Raw genomic sequence first — 18764 nt, 5'->3', positions numbered from 1 at the left:
AAGAGCAGGTGAGCCGGTACTGGAAAGTACTGGACTGCAGGGTCGAGACCTCCTGTGTTTGCGGTACTCTGTACCTTGTTGCCCTCATTTGCAAAGTGATGGCTTTGAATTAGGGGTGGAGATTTATAGCCTGGTGACTGGGGCCACCCTAAGGTTTGAAGTTTGAAAATTTTGGCTTGTGTGACTTTGTGCAAAAAACCCGGAATCTCTCCAAGGACCGTTTTCTCATCTCTAAAGCAGGGATGCACCTTCCCTAGGCTGCTTCAGGGTTGAAAGACGCCCATGGGGAGATTGGCATAGCAAGTCGCTGTGACTGGCAGCTGCTTTGTTATTCTTTTTCTACCCCTGTCAGGGTCTCTGAGAGGGCTGAGAGCTTCAGAATGGCTGTTCTAGGACCACGCTTGGAAAGGAGAGGGCAATCGGCCTCCTGATTCTATTCCCAGAGCCTGCTTTTCTCAGCTCTGACGGTCCACATTGTTGGTAGTTAAGACCGTGGGCTCTGGATTTTCTTTTGCCATTACTTAACTGATAGCCATCAGCCAGCCGTCTAACCTCCCGGAGCCTCAGGTTCCTTGTTGGTGAAATGGGACACTAATAGTATCTACTCATAGAGGTGTTATTAGGAATAAAGGAGATAATACATTCCAGCGATTAACCGTGGCTTGCCTGGCATAAGACAAACTTTAGAAATTGTTGGTTTAAAAAAAAAAAAAAAAAGGAATTGTTCGTTTTTTCCCAGCAACCTCCCTTTCCTGTCCGCTGCCCCATCCCACTGGCGGATGGCGGTGGTTGGTGATATCTGCGGTGTGTTGGAGCTGCAGCCCGTCAGCTCTGCGCTGGCTTCCCTCAATGAAATCTTGGCTTCCAAGGAAGGAAAACCTCGAATCTGACTCGTTGGCTTCAATTCAAGCTCTAATCGCTTTGGGAGGAAGCCCACACTGGCCGAAATCACTCCTTGGTCTTTCTTCCTGGCCCCTGATGGGCAACGCGGGCTCTCGCTCAGACATCTAGGTTAACTGGGAAAGAAGAACTTGCCAAGAAAATAGCAACCTGGTCCCTTCAGAGCGCAGACAGGGAAACTGCTGTGTGATCAGTGCTCCTTCTGGGCAGCTTCACCTCCTTCTTGTTCCTTCACGAGGAAATTTACGTTAAACAAATCCGAGCCGATAATAGACAAGTCTGGCTTCTCCCCGACAGCGGACGTGCAGGCGACCTCGTGGCACCGGAGGGTCTGGTAGATGCTCGGCCACCCCAGCCCACATGTTCTCCTGGAAGGCGGGTTCCAGTCCAGCGGCAGCCTGGAGGGAAAGAACCAGGTGAGCGTGCGGATTCCTCAGCCCCCTGCTCCCTCCTGCTGAAACGTAAGACCCCTGCTCAGCACGGTGGTCCTTGCCATCATCTTACAGCTTCCATTAGCAATACCAGGGGCATGTTGGTATCTTCTTTTTTTTTTTTTTTTTAAGATTTTATTTATTTATTTGACAGAGAGAGATCACAAGTAGACGGAGAGGCAGGCAGAGAGAGAGAGAGAGAGGGAAGCAGGCTCCCTGCTGAGCAGAGAGCCCGATGCGGGCCTCGATCCCAGGACCCTGAGATCATGACCTGAGCCGAAGGCAGCGGCTTAACCCACTGAGCCACCCAGGCGCCCCATGTTGGTCTCTTCTACTCACCCCTCTATCCACCCTCTGTCAGCAGCGCATCTCCCTCCTGTTTATTTCTCAACACCTTGGAAAGCCACCTACTCCCACCTCTCAGAATCCTTTCATAGTCAAGTCCTTGCCACGGTCGCCCCCTCCCCCACCCCAGACTCCGAGCCATTCGCACAACACACGCTGTGCCATCTTAGCCATTGTGAACGACAGTGTAGTTGTGTAGCATTAAGCCCATTCACACTGTTGTGCAGACATCGCCTCCATTCATGTCTGGAACTCTTTGCATCTTGTAAAATGGAAACTCTATTCCCCATTACACTACAACTCCCTATTCCCCTCTCCCCCCAGCCCCCTGGCAATGGCCTCTCTGTCTCTCTGAGGCTCCTCCTAGTTTCTCCTGTAAGGGGAGTCTCACGGGATTCATCCTTTTGCCTCTGGCTTATTTCACTTAGCTTAATGTCCTTATAGTCGATCCAGGCTGTAGCCGCTCTTCCTTCTCTAAAGGTTCCCTTGCAAATGGCTATGTCCTATTCAACTTACAGGTCTGGGTATGAATCATTCTTCCAGGAAGCCCGCACTACTGTTTCCACGATGCTTTGCACCCCTGCTGTCAGAGGACAGCCAAGCGGTGAAGGGCTAGAGCCTGGAGACAACCCCCCTGCTTCCCCGAGTGTGAACTCCTTCGGGTCACAGACTCTTCTATTCTCACCGCGCCCAGCCGAGGGCAGTGTAAATGCCCTGAAAGTATCCATGTACAATTTCCAGCAAAAATCTTGAGACCAAGCCTGAATGTTCTGCATCTATCAGGGACAGGAGGTATACTTGCCTACCTTTCCCTAGAGCACCGTTTGTCTCTGTGGTACCCTTCTCTGTCTGTTTCCTGGCTTCCATGGCCTCTGTCAGTAGCCCCTCCCCCGCCCCGTGTCTCTGAGAGTCCAAGGGTATCCTCTCCCTCCCTCTGCTCCATGCATGGTCGCTGAGTCACCCACTCGCCTTCCTGGTACAGGGTCTTTTCCCAGTCTGCCGCTCCCAGACTCGCTTTACCCCACAAAGCCCCGAAAGGCCCTACTCCTGGCTGCTTTCTTACCCCTTTGTGTACAAGTGAATCCCAGCTAGTTAACACTAGCGCCATCACTCTGGCCTGCGTTTGGGGGAGGGTGCTTGATTCCACGATCAGCTGCCCATTGCCAACAGCTTCTACTTCCTATCTGGAGCATTGTAAAGCTACACTTCGGGGGGACGTCTGGGTGGCTCAGTTGGTTAGGCAACTGACCCTTGGTTTCAGCTCAGGTCATGATCTCTGGGTCATGAGATTGAGCCCTGCTTGGGGTGCCATGCTCAGTGGGGAGTCTGCTTGAGGATTCTCTCTCCTTCTCCTTCTGCCCCTCTCCACTGCCTCAAAAGAAAAAAAAAAAAAGCTACAACTTCTTTTCTATGCTCATATAAAAGCCCTTCTCTGAGGCCTGGTCTTTTCACAGACCGGTGACACCATGTGCCAGCCTTATACTGACCAGTGGTTTGACTTTGGGCAATTCCCAAGCCTCAGTTTCCTTATCTATAAGTGTGGAAAACACACAGTCCATCTCTAGGATGCTATGAGAATGAAACAAGATCATTTAGTAATTCCCGCCTAAACATCAGAGGTGGCCTGGAAGATCCCCAACATTTTTTGGTGTTGGATGAGGTGTGTGCTGTTTGAGAAGGCAGGCCCCACTGAGAGAGTGCAGGTGAGGTATCTGATGGGTAGACCAAGGACAGGGTCATCCCCCTCTTCCTTCCTGCCCGGGTTCTCTTCTTCTCGTCCTCAATGCTACAGCCAAGCTGTCCAGAGAAAGGCATCCGTTTGATTTGTTTTGATTCTTGCTACTCAAAGGATCACACATGGTAGATGCCCTCTTAACTGAAATGATGGTTTGACTGACCCTGTAAACACCATGCCCAATGCCTGCAGCTTCCCAACAGTCATGGCTGGTCAATGACACATCTTCTCCCAATGGTTGAGGGTTGAGTTGTGTGCTTAACAAAGACCCTCTGTGTTTGTTCCCAAACCTATATGGCAGTGGTACCTTTTATTGCAGTCATAAATCAATTTACATGATATGAAATTTAATGAAATTCGGGTGAATAGTTTTCATTTTGTGAAAACTAAGATGAATTCTTTGGGAAGACAAGAAGAAGGGTGATATTGAATTGAGGATAGATGGGACAACTTTTTAAAGTGTGTGGAAAATTCTAAAAATCTAGGAGGGTACTGTGCTCATATTGCTTTGCAAGTATCTTTCAGTTCTTGCTCTACTTAAAAAGAGCAGAAACTGAAAGTCATATATAATGTATTTATGGAAGACTGTGCTGAACTTGTCTCTTGGTTGAAGAGAAAGTCTTGGTCCCAAATCCAAAGATCGGGGAACAAATGTACATCTTACTGTTGCAAGTTGAAGTAAAACATTTACTGTTTTATATAGGGTTCTCTGCCTTAAAAAACATAGATTTTTAAGTAGCCCAACAAACTGGTGTCCATCCAACTGGATGAGAATATTTCTACTGGTTCCCCTCCTGGCTGGGACTCTCTAAGCAGCCCCACTCTGGCCTCTTTTCTTCACTGCTCACAGCTCCCCCTTTAAGGTTCCACTCTTGTGGCCTTGCAGCAGAGAGAAAAAGAGAATCGATGCTGAGTCCAGAGCCAACATTCATGCTTCCCCTCTTGGCGTGGACCTAACGAGCATGATGGTATCTTCCTACAGCTGCCTCCTGCTCTTGGTTTATGTTGTTTGGCAGCCTTGTCCCACCCCACACCCAGAGCCGTCTCTGGAGATGGACTGAATGGTGTCCCTCAAAACTCAGATGTTAGAGCCCTAACCCCCAGTGTGATGCTATTTGGAGATGGGGTCTTTGGGAGGTCATTAGGGTCGATAAGGTCATGAGGTAGGACCCTTAGAATAGGATTAGTGTCTTTAGAAGAAGAACAAGAGAGAGATTCTTATTTCATCCCATGAGGACATAGTGAGAAGTCCGTCGCCTGGAACTGAGTTGCCCCAAACCTTGATCTTGGACTTCTACCCTCCAGAACTCTAAGAATAAATTCTGTTGGGTAAGCCACCCAGTCTTGTGTTTTGTTACAGCAGCCTGAGCAGACTAAGACTCCAAGGAGAGGCAAATAAAACCCACGTTGGTTCTGCAAAGGTGTTTAAAGAATGATGTTGATTCTGCCCTCGCCCATGATGATAATGATGAAAATCCAAGGTATCTGTGGATGGAGACTCCTGCTCCCTTTCTGTCTCCAGACAAACACGTCATGCTCACTGTCTCCTTAGATCACAGATCCTCCTGGGAGATCCTGGGTATCAACAGGAAGTCTAAATGCCTTGCCTGAGGTCACAGTTTTCAAAGACAGACCTGTAACTCTAATCCTCGTCCATGCCATTTAATTTCTTTTTTTAAAAAGACTTTATTTATTTATTTGACAGAGAGATAGATAGAGAGAGAGAGCACAAGTAGGCAGAGTGGCAGGCAGAGGGAGAGGGAGAAGCAGGTTCTCCACTGAGCAATGAGCCTGATGTGGGGCTCGATCCCAGGACCCTGGGATCATGACGTGAGCCGAAGGCAGCTGCTTAACCAACTGAGCCAACCAGGCACCCCTTGTCCATGCCATTTTCTAACCAAACTTTAGATTCATGGCTGTCAACTTTTTTCTGGCACGATACACAAGGTAGGGTTTCCATGTGTGATGCCTTCTGATTTTGATAGCATCTGAAACATCCGACTATTTGACCCACTGGAACAGAGATTGGCTAGTCACCTACTAAAAGTCCTTTGTTGCTTTCCTTCTTGGTTGCAGAACTTTGAATTCTCTTGCAGCTAGGTGTGACCATGTGACTAAGTTCTGGCCAACAGGATGTAAGCAGAAGTGTGTAGGACCTCCTGGAAAAGTTCATAAAGGGAGCAGATCTGGCTGGGATGTGCTTTCCTTTTGACCTGGACATCTGTTCTCCATGTTCCTGTTTCTTCAGACTATTTGGAAAGTGGGAGGCCCTGGCGGCTCTTTGTACCATAAGATGATAGTGAAGACAGAAACCAGAACGAAGATACTGGGCTGAAGTACAAAGAAGGGTTCTGGGCTCCTGATGATTTGGAACCACTGCACCATGGAAATGGGCAAGTCAGGGTGGTGTCATCACTCATGCACCCCCACAGCCTAGATCTAAATCCCATGATGAAAGGAGTAACAGGTGACACTGAATAGCTGTTTCCAGGTCCCTTGATGATTGGGACCCAAGACAGCTGGTATGGGGCCTGGAGAACAAAACACCTCACAGAACTGGAGAGACGCTTTCATTCATCTCACTTCTCTGTGGAACCCAGCCACATCCCGGTGCAGGGAAACTAGAGGGCACACAGGCCTTTGGGGTACCCCATGTTTTCTGAGCTTTGGATCCTCACCCCACACCCTCAGGAAGTCTGAGCGGCTGCAAGAAGAACAGTGAGGGAGTACTGCCCCACATAGCTTTGAAGGCAGCAACATCAGTCATGGAGCTCAAGGTGAAGAACTCAAGAGGGTCGCCCTTGGCCACCTGGTATGGCTAGACAAAACTGGGGCTCGGGGTGTCCAGTCATGTAGGTATGACATCACACTGGCGAGATTTGAATGGTGACTTCATTATAGTCACAGGTTGGGGGCTTAGGGACAAGTGACCCATGTTGATGACAGAGTGATATGGGATGCCTCAGCCAGGAAAGGCTGTCTTACTTCAGGGGGGCCCTCACTTCGACCTGCCTATTCCTATTAGGCTGACCTGCCATTGCGAAATGCATACCATTGATCTATGTCTTCTTTCATTTCAACTTCAGGGATGGGGTCTTCTGGAGAGCGAGGATTAGGGGTCTTTTCAGGCTGAAAGAAGGAGGAACAGTTATGGGACTGAGAACCCAAGATCACACTGGTGATGGGGAACAGGGATAACTTGTCAGTTACATGAATTTTCCATGTTGGAACAAGATCCAGCCTGGCTGAATCTGCTGGAAAACAAGAACATTTTCCCCTGAGATTTTACTCAAGTTTTCAAACCACCAACTCATACGAGATATTTTCCAGGAGAATGATTTTCTGCGTTCTGTCAACTTATTTTAGTTGTGATTGTATTTGATATGCTGATATTCTGGAAGAATTGCTACTGACACCCAGAATCCAATCAACACATTCAGTTTTGCAAAACAGACATTCAGAGAAACCTAACATTTTTAGGGCTGGAACAAAACACACACATCAGCTAATCCTCCTCTCATTTCGTAGGTTAATAGGAGTGATTGGTGAAGGTCACACATCTAATGAAGGTGAACTTGAGACCAGAACTCAGGAGACCCTACCTTGTAAACAGTGCTGCAAACACTTTATTCTGCAATTTCACAGTTTGGATTCCCCTTGACTGGCCCAAATACACTCCGTAAGGGCTGAGATTCTTTTTTTTTTTTTTAAAGATTTTTTTTTTTTTTTTTTTTTTTTTTTATTTGACAGAGAGATCACAAGCAGGCAGAGAGGCAGGCAGAGAGAGAGGAGGAAGCAGGCTCCCCGAGAGAGCAGAGAGCCCGATGCGGGGCTCGATCCCAGGACTCCGAGATCATGACCTGAGCCGAAGCAGCGGCTTAACCCACTGAGCCACCCAGGCGCCCCAGGGCTGAGATTCTTTTCTTATTTTCCCCATGTATTTCTCTTAGAAAGAATTGACAGACTGTTTCCTGAGGTAACAGCAGTCAAATTGGACAGGATAATAAACACAGAAGCACCTAATGGTTTATCTACACAAGACCAAGGTCAATCCTGGAGTCCACTGCCCCACCCCCTTTCACTCTCAGAGAACAAACATCATGTAAATTATCTATTTTGATTTGTTGAACCGAATAGCCTTCCTCCCCTCCCTGCCTCTCCCTTCCCCTCCCTTCCTTCTTCCTCCTGCTTTGCCCTCCTCCCTCAGCTCCCTCCTTCCGCTTCCTACATTAGACTTTGCAGTCAGAATTTCTCTCTAGGACTGCTTCCAGCCAAACATCCGTCTGGCTTCTGCGCACGTCAGCACATTTCCCTCATCCTGGCCTTCCTCTCTTCCCACCTCCCTCTGTGCTTTTGTTTCCAAATTGCGGGTCTATCAAAATTAATGAACTCATTTATTTGCTCTATATCAAATGCACACGGAAATTATTATATTTCTAAATAGACCGATAGTGCTGGGTAGACACATTCTGATCTCCTGAGAGCCACCACGGTACCTCTTTATAACCTTGGGAATGCTTATGAGAACACGATTGTGGCAATGTTGAGAGGTCTCTGACAAGACAGAAGGTTTTCTTGATCTATGTTTGCCGGGTCCCTTTATTTCCTATTTTGAGTATGTTTGGAGCTCTACAGAAAAGTCAGCAACGAGGTTACACTGTGTGATCAGTATTCTAGGAGGCTGCCAAGGAAAAATCTGAGACACATTATTTTGCTGGCAGAGCAGGTGTTCTGCTTTGAGTTGTAACATAACCAGTGAGCAATAGCTCATGAAATGACCTTCTTTTCAATTTATTAAAGGGCAAGTGTTTCTTGGAAATCCATATATTTCACTAAGCTCTAAATCCAGACTGCATCTACCAGAGCCCTCTCAAAATCTCTTGCTCCAATTTTGACTTTCATAGACTAGGGCACTCACCTGATCATTTCTTCCTATCACTTGCTAGGAAGCCTAGCTTTTGTGTGTATTTCTTAAAGGGGAGTGTGTGCAGTGGGCTGAATTGTCAGTGTCTGTCCTTCTCAGATGTGACTACAGGGCTGAGCCTGATGCTAAGTCTCCTCCTTACAGTCCAAGGCCACAGTCGCCTTTTTGTTGGTCAAAAGGAGGACAAAGTCAAGTGACCCTAGGAGATGAGTTTCAACCATTCCCACAGATGGACCAACAATCCCTACCCTCCCAACCCCTAACACAGCTCTGGTCGGTAGCATGATCTAGGGACACACTTTTAATCCCTGTATTTACTTGGTTCTCTGGGTCATTCCTTGACTCTTTCAGGTTGCAGTTTGTATTCCAAGCCACAAAATTCCAAAATGCAAAGATGTGAATTGGATGTGCCAGGACCAACCTTAGCCTTTTCCTCCACCACCTTGTCTTGTTCCTCCTCCTTTGTGTGCAGAACAGCCACATCCCCTCCCAGCACTGGGTGAGCAGGTGTGCTCTGAGGATCTGTCAAAATTTCACAGGGCACTCTAGGGTGGCTCCAGCAGGCAGGAGTGAAAATATCCCAGGGATTTTGTTGCCCAAAAGTTCCTGGAAGAATAGAGACAAATAAGCATAGTATGGGAGCTAACCTGGCTTCTAATTGGAGCAAAGCTTACTGCTAAGATGGCTAGGTCAACCTAATCAAATTTAGTTCCACTTTCATAATTCCTTAAGAAACAACTCCAGGGCAGTTGGCTCTGGAAACCTGAGCCTGGTATGCCTCCTACAAAATGCATCACATGGGTGCTTAATCTACTCAGTAATATACTAAGGATTTACAGAATAAATTCTAAACAGTTTTAACATTTACTTCAAGGGGTATCAGTTAGGGAAACAAGATGACCTGCTGAAATAAATATACAGAGTCTTTCTACACAGTAAGTCAGGTTAATCTTACTACTTTAGCTGACCCTGGCTAGGCCTTTCCCCATACACAGCCCCTCCAGTCCTGAATCATTCCTACAGAAACATGACCCTATGATAACAGGGTTCCTTACCAAACTCACTGAGCTCAGTCTGGCTGAATTCTTAAAGTTTAACTGTCTTTGATTTTGCTAATTTTTGTGAAAGTAAGCTGACTTTACTGTATGGCCTGAATTTTGTTTTCCCCCCAAAACTCACATGCTAAAGCCCTAACCCCCAATGTGACTATATTTGGAGATAAAGCCTTTATGAAAGTCATTAAGGTGAAAATGAGGTCATAAAGGTAAAACCCTGATCTGACTGGGATCTGATAAGAAGATATACCAGAGCAGTCTTGCTGCCATGTGAAGATACAAGAAAATGGTCCTCTGCAAGCCAGGAAGAGAGCTCTCTCCAAAACCCAACTGTGCTAGAACCTGATCCCAGACGTCCAGTCTACAGAACTGTTCTCCTGTGAGAAATAAATGTCTACTGTTTCAGTTGCCTGGTGGATAGTATTTGTTAGGCAGCTTGAGCTGACTAATACACTTGGCCTCGGAGAATTCCTGACTCAACAGAGGCTACATCAGAAACCCTGAACTGGGACTGAGGCAATGGCCAGGTAGATGTTCCATACCTATGTACTTCCCGTCCACACTCCACAGGCGCACAGTGCAGTCAAGGGAGGACGACAGCAGAAACTTTTCTTCTATCAGCTCCAGACTAATGAGATAGAAAGGGAGGAGAGATGCTCCAAGGCTTGTCCAGCATGAAAGACACATTGGATCAATATGTCAGTGCTCCGTTAATTACAGTTGGAATATAGAAACCAAGTCAATCTCCCCAATTATTCCTGGTACCATTCTTTCCCTGCCTTCTACAATACCACACTCTTCAAATTCTCCAGCTTCAGCCCCAAGGTATCAAACAAGATACACTGGAAACCATCTTATGGATGATGGGCCTAGGGGGTAGATCACAAGGTTGTAAAAAACAGCCCAGCCAGAGTTCAGGTCATGCCTTTAGCACTGACGCCTTTCAACTCAGTAAAAAAATTAAATAAATATAAATAAATAAATAAATAAATAAATAAATAAATTAACTAAATTTCCAAACTTATAGTAAAATACCAGATCAGATCTAGTCAAGGAAGACAATCATCCATTTACAAGAAAAATGAAGACTTCCAGTCAGTCTTGTGCAAACAATACCTATATTTTCTTTCACCAATGGCAGGATTGGAATACTGTCTTCCTATTTCAAGTAATTCAGAGACCTTCTGAGAGGGTTAATGTGATCAAAGTTCTGAAAAGTATTTTAACTCTTACAAATTTTCGAACTCTAAAATGGATGGTACTCACGATGTCACCACACTGACATGGGCCCGCCAGAATGTCACATCTAAATCAAAAGAAAGAACACACCTGAGTACAGTGGGAGTTAATGCGAGATGCTGTACAACCATTCCTACAGGACAGGGTCAGATCTGGATGAGTGTCCTGCAAGGGGAGAGGTACTGGTGTGGCAGTCATTGGTTTTGTTATATTAATTGATAAGTGTTTATCCAGCACCTCCTATGTATAAGACCCTATCCCACCAAAGACGTACAAAATGGGTCCTGTGCAAGGTGCTTATGTTATGGTTTCCCTCAGTGCTTAGGGTTTGGTAAGCATGCAGAAGCAGACAACTAATGAGAATTATTTTGTGAATTAGCCAGGTAAGAGCTATGTTCCCAGTACTTGGAGTAAATGACCTAGACCAGGCAGGTGGCTCTTACTCTTAAATTCCAATTTCTCTTATTCTAGCATTTGAACTTCTGTGGCGAACAGGAAAAGATGACTCAGTGGAAGTATGCAAATATTTACCTCTCTATTGGCTTTATAGAAATGTATTTATATATACATATAGAAATATAGAAATGCTATATTCTATATTATATAGAATAGTTATATAGTAATGTATATGGGGTTTCATATAACCATTTATATATGTTAGATATTAAATATGCTAAACAAAGCTAAATATGCTTAGTTAGAAAGTTGTCTAAGGGACACAAAAAAATAAACAAGTCCTGAAAATTATGTATTGTGAGTATGTAGGTGCCCCTGTATATATATATATGGCTTATATGTATGGATAGAAATTGAAAATTTCTAAAATGAAAATATATCTAAAATGAAATATCTAAAATGAAAAATGAAAATTCATTAACAGTGTTCTCCAAATGCAGCAAGGGCAGGTTAGGAGGCAGTAGAGGTCACAGTTAACAACTACTACTTTCCATTTTCCATTCTTTTGTGCTGTCTAATTTTTTTTTCCAAACTTGAGCACTTTTACAATTGCTGAAAGGGTTTTAAATTTTTAAACATTTTTCTGACTGCTAAACCAATATGTTTCTGGAAAACTTAGAAAATACACATTTCCAAAAATAAAAAATAAATAACCTCATCTACAAAGAGCTAACATTTGCTAAAACTTTGGTGTATGTCCTTCCAGACTTTCAGTCTTCCATATACTTCTTCGTTTTTTTTTTAAAAGATTTTATTTATTTATTTGACAGATAGAGATCACAAGTAGGCAGAGGCAGAGAGAGAGAGTGGGAAGCAGGCTCCCCGCCGAGCAGAGAGCCCGATTCGGGGCTCCATCCCAGGACCCTGGGATCATGACCTGAGCCGAAGGCAGAGGCTTTAACCCACCGAGCCACCCAGGCGCCCCTACTTCTTCGTTTTAACAAAGACTCGTACTTCAGTAATTTCACAATCTGAATTTTTTCACTTAATAATTTACCATGAATATTTTTCCTGTGAATACATTTTCATTTACAGCATTATTATTTAATGACTAGGTGGCATTCCAGTGTATTTGTTACACCATCATGTACTGAACCAATTCTCCTTATGTTGGATATCTAGCTTGTCTCTAATGATTGTCTTTCATACAACAATGTTTTGATTCATAACCTGATAACTAAATCTTTGGGCACTTGTCTTTTTTTTTTTTTTTAAAGATTTTATTTATTTATTTGACAGAGAGAGATCACAAGTAGGCAGAGCGGCAGGCAGAGAGAGAGGGGGAAGCAGGCTCCCTGTTGAGCAGAAAGCCTGATGCAGAGCTCGATTCCAGGAGGATCATGACCTGAGCCTAAGGCAGAGGCTTAATCCACTGAGCCACCCAGGTGCCCCGCACTTGTCTTATTATTCTTTTCGGCCACATGCCTAGAAGTAGGACTGCTGGTCTGAAGCTTTAGATACGTACTGTCAACTTGCCCTTCAGACAGTATATACCAATTTGTTATCTACGAGCATTTGAGTGCCCATTTTCCTGTATCTGTGCCAACTGTGAATATTTTCATGAAACTATTTGTTACTACATCCATTTGTAAAGGGTTGAAGAGAGCCCCTCCCATCCTTACTGGTACAATTTCATTTTACCAATGAAAACATTCAATTAAAACCGAAGATGTGCTAATCATGGTATTTAACAAGGAGCCTTCACTGCTTACTCTTGGGGGACTGCAGCTCAGGTCCCTGCAGGCCATACTCTTTGATGTCATAAACGTGCACAAAACCTTCCTGGTCAGCCACGTAGACAAGGGCATCTCCTGCTGTCACCGCGATGCTGCTGACCTGCGTTTTGTCCCTGGACTGAAAGAAACATGCACAGCGCCCATTACAGAGACACCCACATGGTGCATCCCAGACACACACAGACATAGCCCCTCACACATACCTACACATGAGCATAGCCTTTCACAGACATGTACACATGGGGCCACTCGTAGATAGCCAGACACACACGCACATACACACACATAGGGCCCATGACACACACACAAACACACGTGCACACATACGTAGTCCATCAGAGATACACGTGGGGTCAGGGTCATTGCAGATAAAGCAATGTCTTTATCTTGCTTGTCAGACAATGGCAAGTGGAATGCTATATCTCATTTATAGCAAGAACCAATCACTGTGCCTGTGTTAATCTTTCAGTGAGAGAGGGAAATGCTATATAGAAAAATACAGCTAAGAACTTGGAGCCCATAAGAGTTGCTGTGTTTCATAGCCAGGCTAGTGTCAAAAAAGAATAAAAACAACATGGGTGCCTGGGTGGTTCAGTCACTTAGCAACTGCCTTCAGCTCAGGTCATGATCCCAGGGTCCTGAGATAGAGCCCTGCATGGGGCTCCCTGCTTAGGGGAAAGTCTGCTTCTCCCTCCCCTTTCCTGCTGCCTCTCCCCTACCCCACCACTGCATGCACTCTCACACGTTCTCTCAAATAAATAAATAAAATCTTAAAAAAAAAAAGAAAACGAAAACAAAAAACAACAGACCCAAAGCCTGGAAGTGATTTTCAACCAACTTCCCAACTTACGGGAGTGAAGTTTGCAATGGGACAGGCCCCACCAAACAGCTTCCAGAAGGTGACAGAACCTGTGAGGAGGGGACAGCAGGAAGGGCAGCGTGGCTGTGCAAGCCCCCCCCACCCCACCCCAACCCCCCGCCCCTGAGCTGAGTGTCTGAGCCTTTGCTGACAGGCCCTGCAGCCTCATGACCCAGGACCTTGTTCTTTCTCCCTTGGCTAACTGATCAGTTAGAATTATCAGTAAATACTGGGGCGGGGGTCTTCTGTATGGGTTTTGGATTAACTGGCTCAGTAGCCTTTTCTTTCTCCATTAATCTGGGCAGATTTCCTGATGAGAAGGGCCATAGAGGAAGGGTCCAGAAATTTGGGCTACAGCAATAATTAGTGTATGTGTGTGAGTGCACGCGTGCTCATCTGTGTGCCTGTATGTATGAGCACTTATTTCACACACACTGTGGGACTTGCCTAGTCAAAGGAATTTGGGGAGGGGGGCCGAGGTCCTTTTTGGCCTACCAGTTATGCACAATTCTTGACCATGTTTTATACGTGGATGTTCATGAAGCAAGCCTTTGTGAAGGGGGACCCCATGTGTACTGCATCCTCTTAGGAGCTCCCTAATGAATGCACTTTCCTCCTCTTCTCTCGGGAGCAAAGGGGTTCTGTGCTCCCACTGGGTAAAGCACAAGCCATGGACGCCTCATGGTAGAGGGTAGAGAGAAACATCCAAGGACATCTGCAGCTTGGGGGGCTGCTGGGACCCTGAGTCCGCAGCCCCCGTCACTACATGATGAGAAGAACACAGATGACCAAGTACCCTGGGACCAATACACGTATCTCAAGCCTTCCCTTGCTACCGGAACACAGGTGGCTGGCTGCTCTCAACTCGCAATTTTAATTAAAATCCTACAGCTTTGGAACAGGACTGTGGCCCACTTGTTACATTTTACTAAAGCCCATGATGGGGGGCCGGAGGGGTCATGTCATTTGTGGAATGTCACCAAGCTAGTTAGTGGCAGATCTGGACTCAGAAGCTCATCCTCAAGTTCTTGGGGGAGCCCCAGCTTCTTTGTCCTAAAATGAGCAAGCTACGTAGCCGATCTCCACTCAGGATTCTTTGTTTGTCTTCTTCTTTGGTCAGGCCTCCTGTGGTTGCTTGTGGCCTTCCCCTTACAGACTGTGCTTGGCGTTTCCTCAGCCTGACTTAATGATGTCCTCTGTGGTCCGCTTCACTTGCAGAGGGCCTCTGAGTGGGCAGCTGGGGCAAGGAAACTTGATTTGGAGGAAGGGGGAGTCAGGCCCTCACTCTCCATGTGACCACCTCGCTGGCTGGCAGGACTGGGCCAGAGAAGGCCAGGGTGGGGGCCTTGTCAGCCTGGGTTCCAAGGAGAGACAGCAGCCAGAGGGAGGGATAGGAGAGGTTGCAGAGAACAGGAATGAGTGACTGGGGACCCCCCTCTCCAAACCTGGGCTTGCAGTGACCAAGTCTTAGCAAAGAGCAGCACAGCCTCTGGGGGATGCCATTCTCACCTCCAGGCCCATTGGTGATGAGGGAAGCAGCCGCTGATTCAAACTTGGCAGCCCGAGACTTCAGGAAGATGAGGCAGGAAACACACCAGTCTGGGCCTGGTGACCAGAGAAAGTTTGGTTGTGATCTCCATCAGGCTCACAGCCCTTTCTTGCCCCCTTCCTGCAACTCTACCCCTCCATGCCCCACCGTGGGCCTGAAGCTGGAGCTGAGCATACAGGGGTGCTCAGGCAAGCAGGCACCTGTGCTGGTTAAGAACCAACCCAGGTGAAGTCAGGTGTGAAGGCTAATGGCCCTGGCAGCGCAGGACCCTAGGGCTTTTGGAGAGAGTGAAGGATTTGGGAGAATTTGCCCGGGATTTTATGGGTGTTCCTCAAGAAGCCCCACTCTCCAAAAATTCCTGGACTGGAATAATACGAATTAATCTTATGTCACCTTCGACATTTACCAAGATGGAAAACCATGTGAAATCCCATGGTTTATTGGATTATTAACCCCACGGCCAGATGAGGATGTAGAGGCTTATAAAGGTGAAAAGCTTCGCTCAAGGCCATAAAGATATTCATGTTTCTATTCACTTGTTTGTTTGTTTGTTTTATCAACATCTGCTAAATCTCTGGTACAGCCGAGGCATTGCACTAAGGGCTGCAGAGAGAAAGGGAAGCAGAGAGCCGAACCAAAGCAGAACTGGCCCCAGGAATGAACAGGATGCTGATGGCACCTGCAGGATGAAGGCTTCTCAGGGGAAGCAGCATCCGATCTGTAATCTCGAAAGATACCATGGGCAGGGGGCAGAGAGGGCTCTCTAGGGAGAGATGTCAAGCCCCGATCTTCACAGCACAGCCAAGTATCTGAATAACTTCAAAGCCCACCACCCTGCTTCACCTTGGTCTTCCAGTCTCCTGGTTAGATTTCCAGGACCTCCACACAAGGGCCACATCTGTCTTGTTTATCACTTATCTGTAATCCCCTCACAGTGCTTGGCACACAGAACTCAACTATTTGCTGCAGAAGAAAAGTCCAATAAGCTCTTTAGAAGCAAAGCTGTGAGAGCCACAAAGAACGTTGCTACTTGAGGTTGTGGGCAAGGAACTCCCTTTATATTGCCCTCTTTGAGTCTGTGGGCTCCAGGGTACATAGGTTGCCCAGAGTAGAGGTGCAATGAATGGTCTCATGTAAATAAGGGGCCATATAAATAATGGGGTTGGTACTGGAGTTAAATACGAGGGGTGCTGCTCCTTGTACTTAATACCGTGAGGACACTCATGTATCAGGTTGTTAATCATTCAACAATATTTATTCTGGCCTCTGAGCTCAGCACTGTGCTGTGCACTCAGGAAACCATAGTGAACATGGTAGACTCAGGCCCTCTCATAATCATTGTTATTGAGCTCTCTGGCCTCAGATTCCTGATCTATGAAAATGGGTGCAATAGTACCTATCTCTCAGGGTCATTGTGAGACCTAAATGAGATAAAATATTAAAAGAACTCAAGAAAATGACATAGAAGATTAAATATAGTATTTTAAAAATATTTATATGTTATATTAATTATAATTATATTATTAAATACTAAATACTACTTAAATTATTATATTTATTAAATATTATATTGTTATAATAAACAAATATCATTAGTTATAAAAATATTTTTATACTAGTTTCCTAGTTAAAAAGCTTAGTATCTAAGAAATAATAAATGAATTTGGCAAAGTAGCAGGATACAAAGTCAGCCCACAATAATCAGTTGCATTTCTATATACAAACAAGGAACCATCTGAAAAGGAAATTACAAAAACAGCCCCATTTCCAATAGCATCAAAAAGAATAAAATATTCAGGAATTAAGGAAGTGGAAGGCTTATACAATGAAGCCTACAAAACATTGCTGAAATAAATAGAAGACATAAATAAATGGGAATACATCCATGTTCATGGATTAGCCGACTTAATGTTGTTAAAAAGTCAATACTATGCAAAGCAATCTAGGGGCACCTGGGTGGTTCAGTCAATTAAGTGTCTGCCTTCAGCTCAGGTCATGATCCCAGGATCGTGGGATCGAGCCCCTTATCAGGTCCCCTGCATGGAAGGGAGTCCATTTCTCCCTCTGCCTCCGCCCTCCACCCTCAAAAAAAAAAAAAAAAAGTAAATAAATAAAATAAAACTACACAAAGCAATGTCAATGGTATTTTTTACAGAATAGAAAACCCATCCTATAGTTTGTATGGAATTTCAAGGACCCCAGATAGCCAAAATAATCTTGAAAAAGAAGAGCAAAACTGGAGGATTCACACCTCTCAATTTTAATACTACTATAAAACTACAGTAATCAAAACAGTGTGGTATTGACATAAAGACAGACATGTAGACAAATGGAATAGAATAGAGAGCCCCAAAATGAACCCTTACATTTATCGTCAAATGATATTTGATAAGGGTGCCAAGACTGTTCAATGGGGAAAGGACGGTCTTCAAGAAATGGTGTAGGAAAACTGGATATCCACCAGCAAAAGAATGAAGTTGGATGCTTATCTACATATAAAAATTAACTCAAAGTGGATAAGAGACTTAAAGGTAAAACCTAAAACAGTAAAACTCTTAGAAGAAAACAGAGGACAAAAACATCAGGACATTGGATTTGGCAATGATTTCTGGGATATGACACTAAAGGCACAAGTAATAAAATTTAAAAAAGACAAATTGGACTTCATGAAAATTTTTTTAAAATGTGCATCAAAAAACACTACCCACAGTAAAAAGGCAACCTACAGAATGATAGAAAATATTTGCAAATCATATATCTGATAAGGGATTAATATCTAGACTAGAGAGAACCTCTAAAATTAAAACAAAAAAAAAAAAGAAGAAGAAACAAAAAAACAAAACAAAGCAGAAAAACCTATTTCAAAAGTGGGCAAAGGACTTGAGCAGACGGTTTTCCAAAAAAGCTACACAAATGGCTGATATGCACATGAAGAGATGCTCAACTTCACTCGTCAGGGAAATGCAAATCAAAACCACAAGGAGATACCACTTCACACCCATGAGGATGACTATTAAGAAAGAAAGAGAAAGAAAGAAAGAAAGAAAGAAAGAAAGAAAGAAAGGAAGAAAGAAAGAAAGAAAGAAACAGAACAAGTGTTGGCAAGGATGTGGAAAAATTGGAACCTTATGCACTATTGGTGGGAATGTAAATTGGTGTAGCCACTGTGGAGAACAGTACGGAGGTTCCTCAAAAAATCTAAAAAAAACCCCCATGATCAAGCAATTCCACTTCTGGGTATATACCCCAAATCAGTGAAATGCAGAGTCTTGAAGAGATATTCGTACACCTATGTTCATAGCAACATTATTCACAATAGCTAAAATGTGGAAGCAACCCAGTTGTCTTCGGATGGAAAAACAGATAAGCAAACTGTGGCATATCCACACACAATGGAATATGATTCAGCCTTAAAAAGGAAGTAAATTCTTAATGAAATAAGATGGGATCGGGAGGGAGATAAACCATAAGAGACTCTTAATCTCACAAAACAAACCGAAGGTTGCCGGAGGGAGTGGGGTAGGGAGAGGGTGGG

The 18764-nt window shown here is 44.8% G+C and overlaps 1 protein-coding gene across 1 annotated transcript in view; it reads right to left on the bottom strand.

Moving 5' to 3' along the window:
• Nucleotides 1-1033: 1033 nt before the first annotated feature.
• LOC125095612 (WD repeat-containing protein on Y chromosome-like) overlaps nucleotides 1034-18764 on the bottom strand; it is a 136195-nt gene continuing 118464 nt past the window's right edge. Inside the window, 8 exon segments of the mRNA XM_047722051.1 lie at nucleotides 1034-1298; nucleotides 6464-6540; nucleotides 8757-8941; nucleotides 9933-10018; nucleotides 10657-10696; nucleotides 12798-12939; nucleotides 13672-13730; nucleotides 15190-15285. Coding sequence (XP_047578007.1) covers nucleotides 1091-1298; nucleotides 6464-6540; nucleotides 8757-8941; nucleotides 9933-10018; nucleotides 10657-10696; nucleotides 12798-12939; nucleotides 13672-13730; nucleotides 15190-15285 — 893 coding nt within the window. The 3' untranslated portion in view covers nucleotides 1034-1090.

This window comes from Lutra lutra, chromosome 3, assembly GCF_902655055.1.
Source record: "Lutra lutra chromosome 3, mLutLut1.2, whole genome shotgun sequence".
Lineage (NCBI taxonomy): Eukaryota > Metazoa > Chordata > Mammalia > Carnivora > Mustelidae > Lutra > Lutra lutra.
The sequence above is the reverse complement of the archived record's forward strand: the minus strand, read 5'-3'. Positions and strand labels throughout refer to the sequence as shown.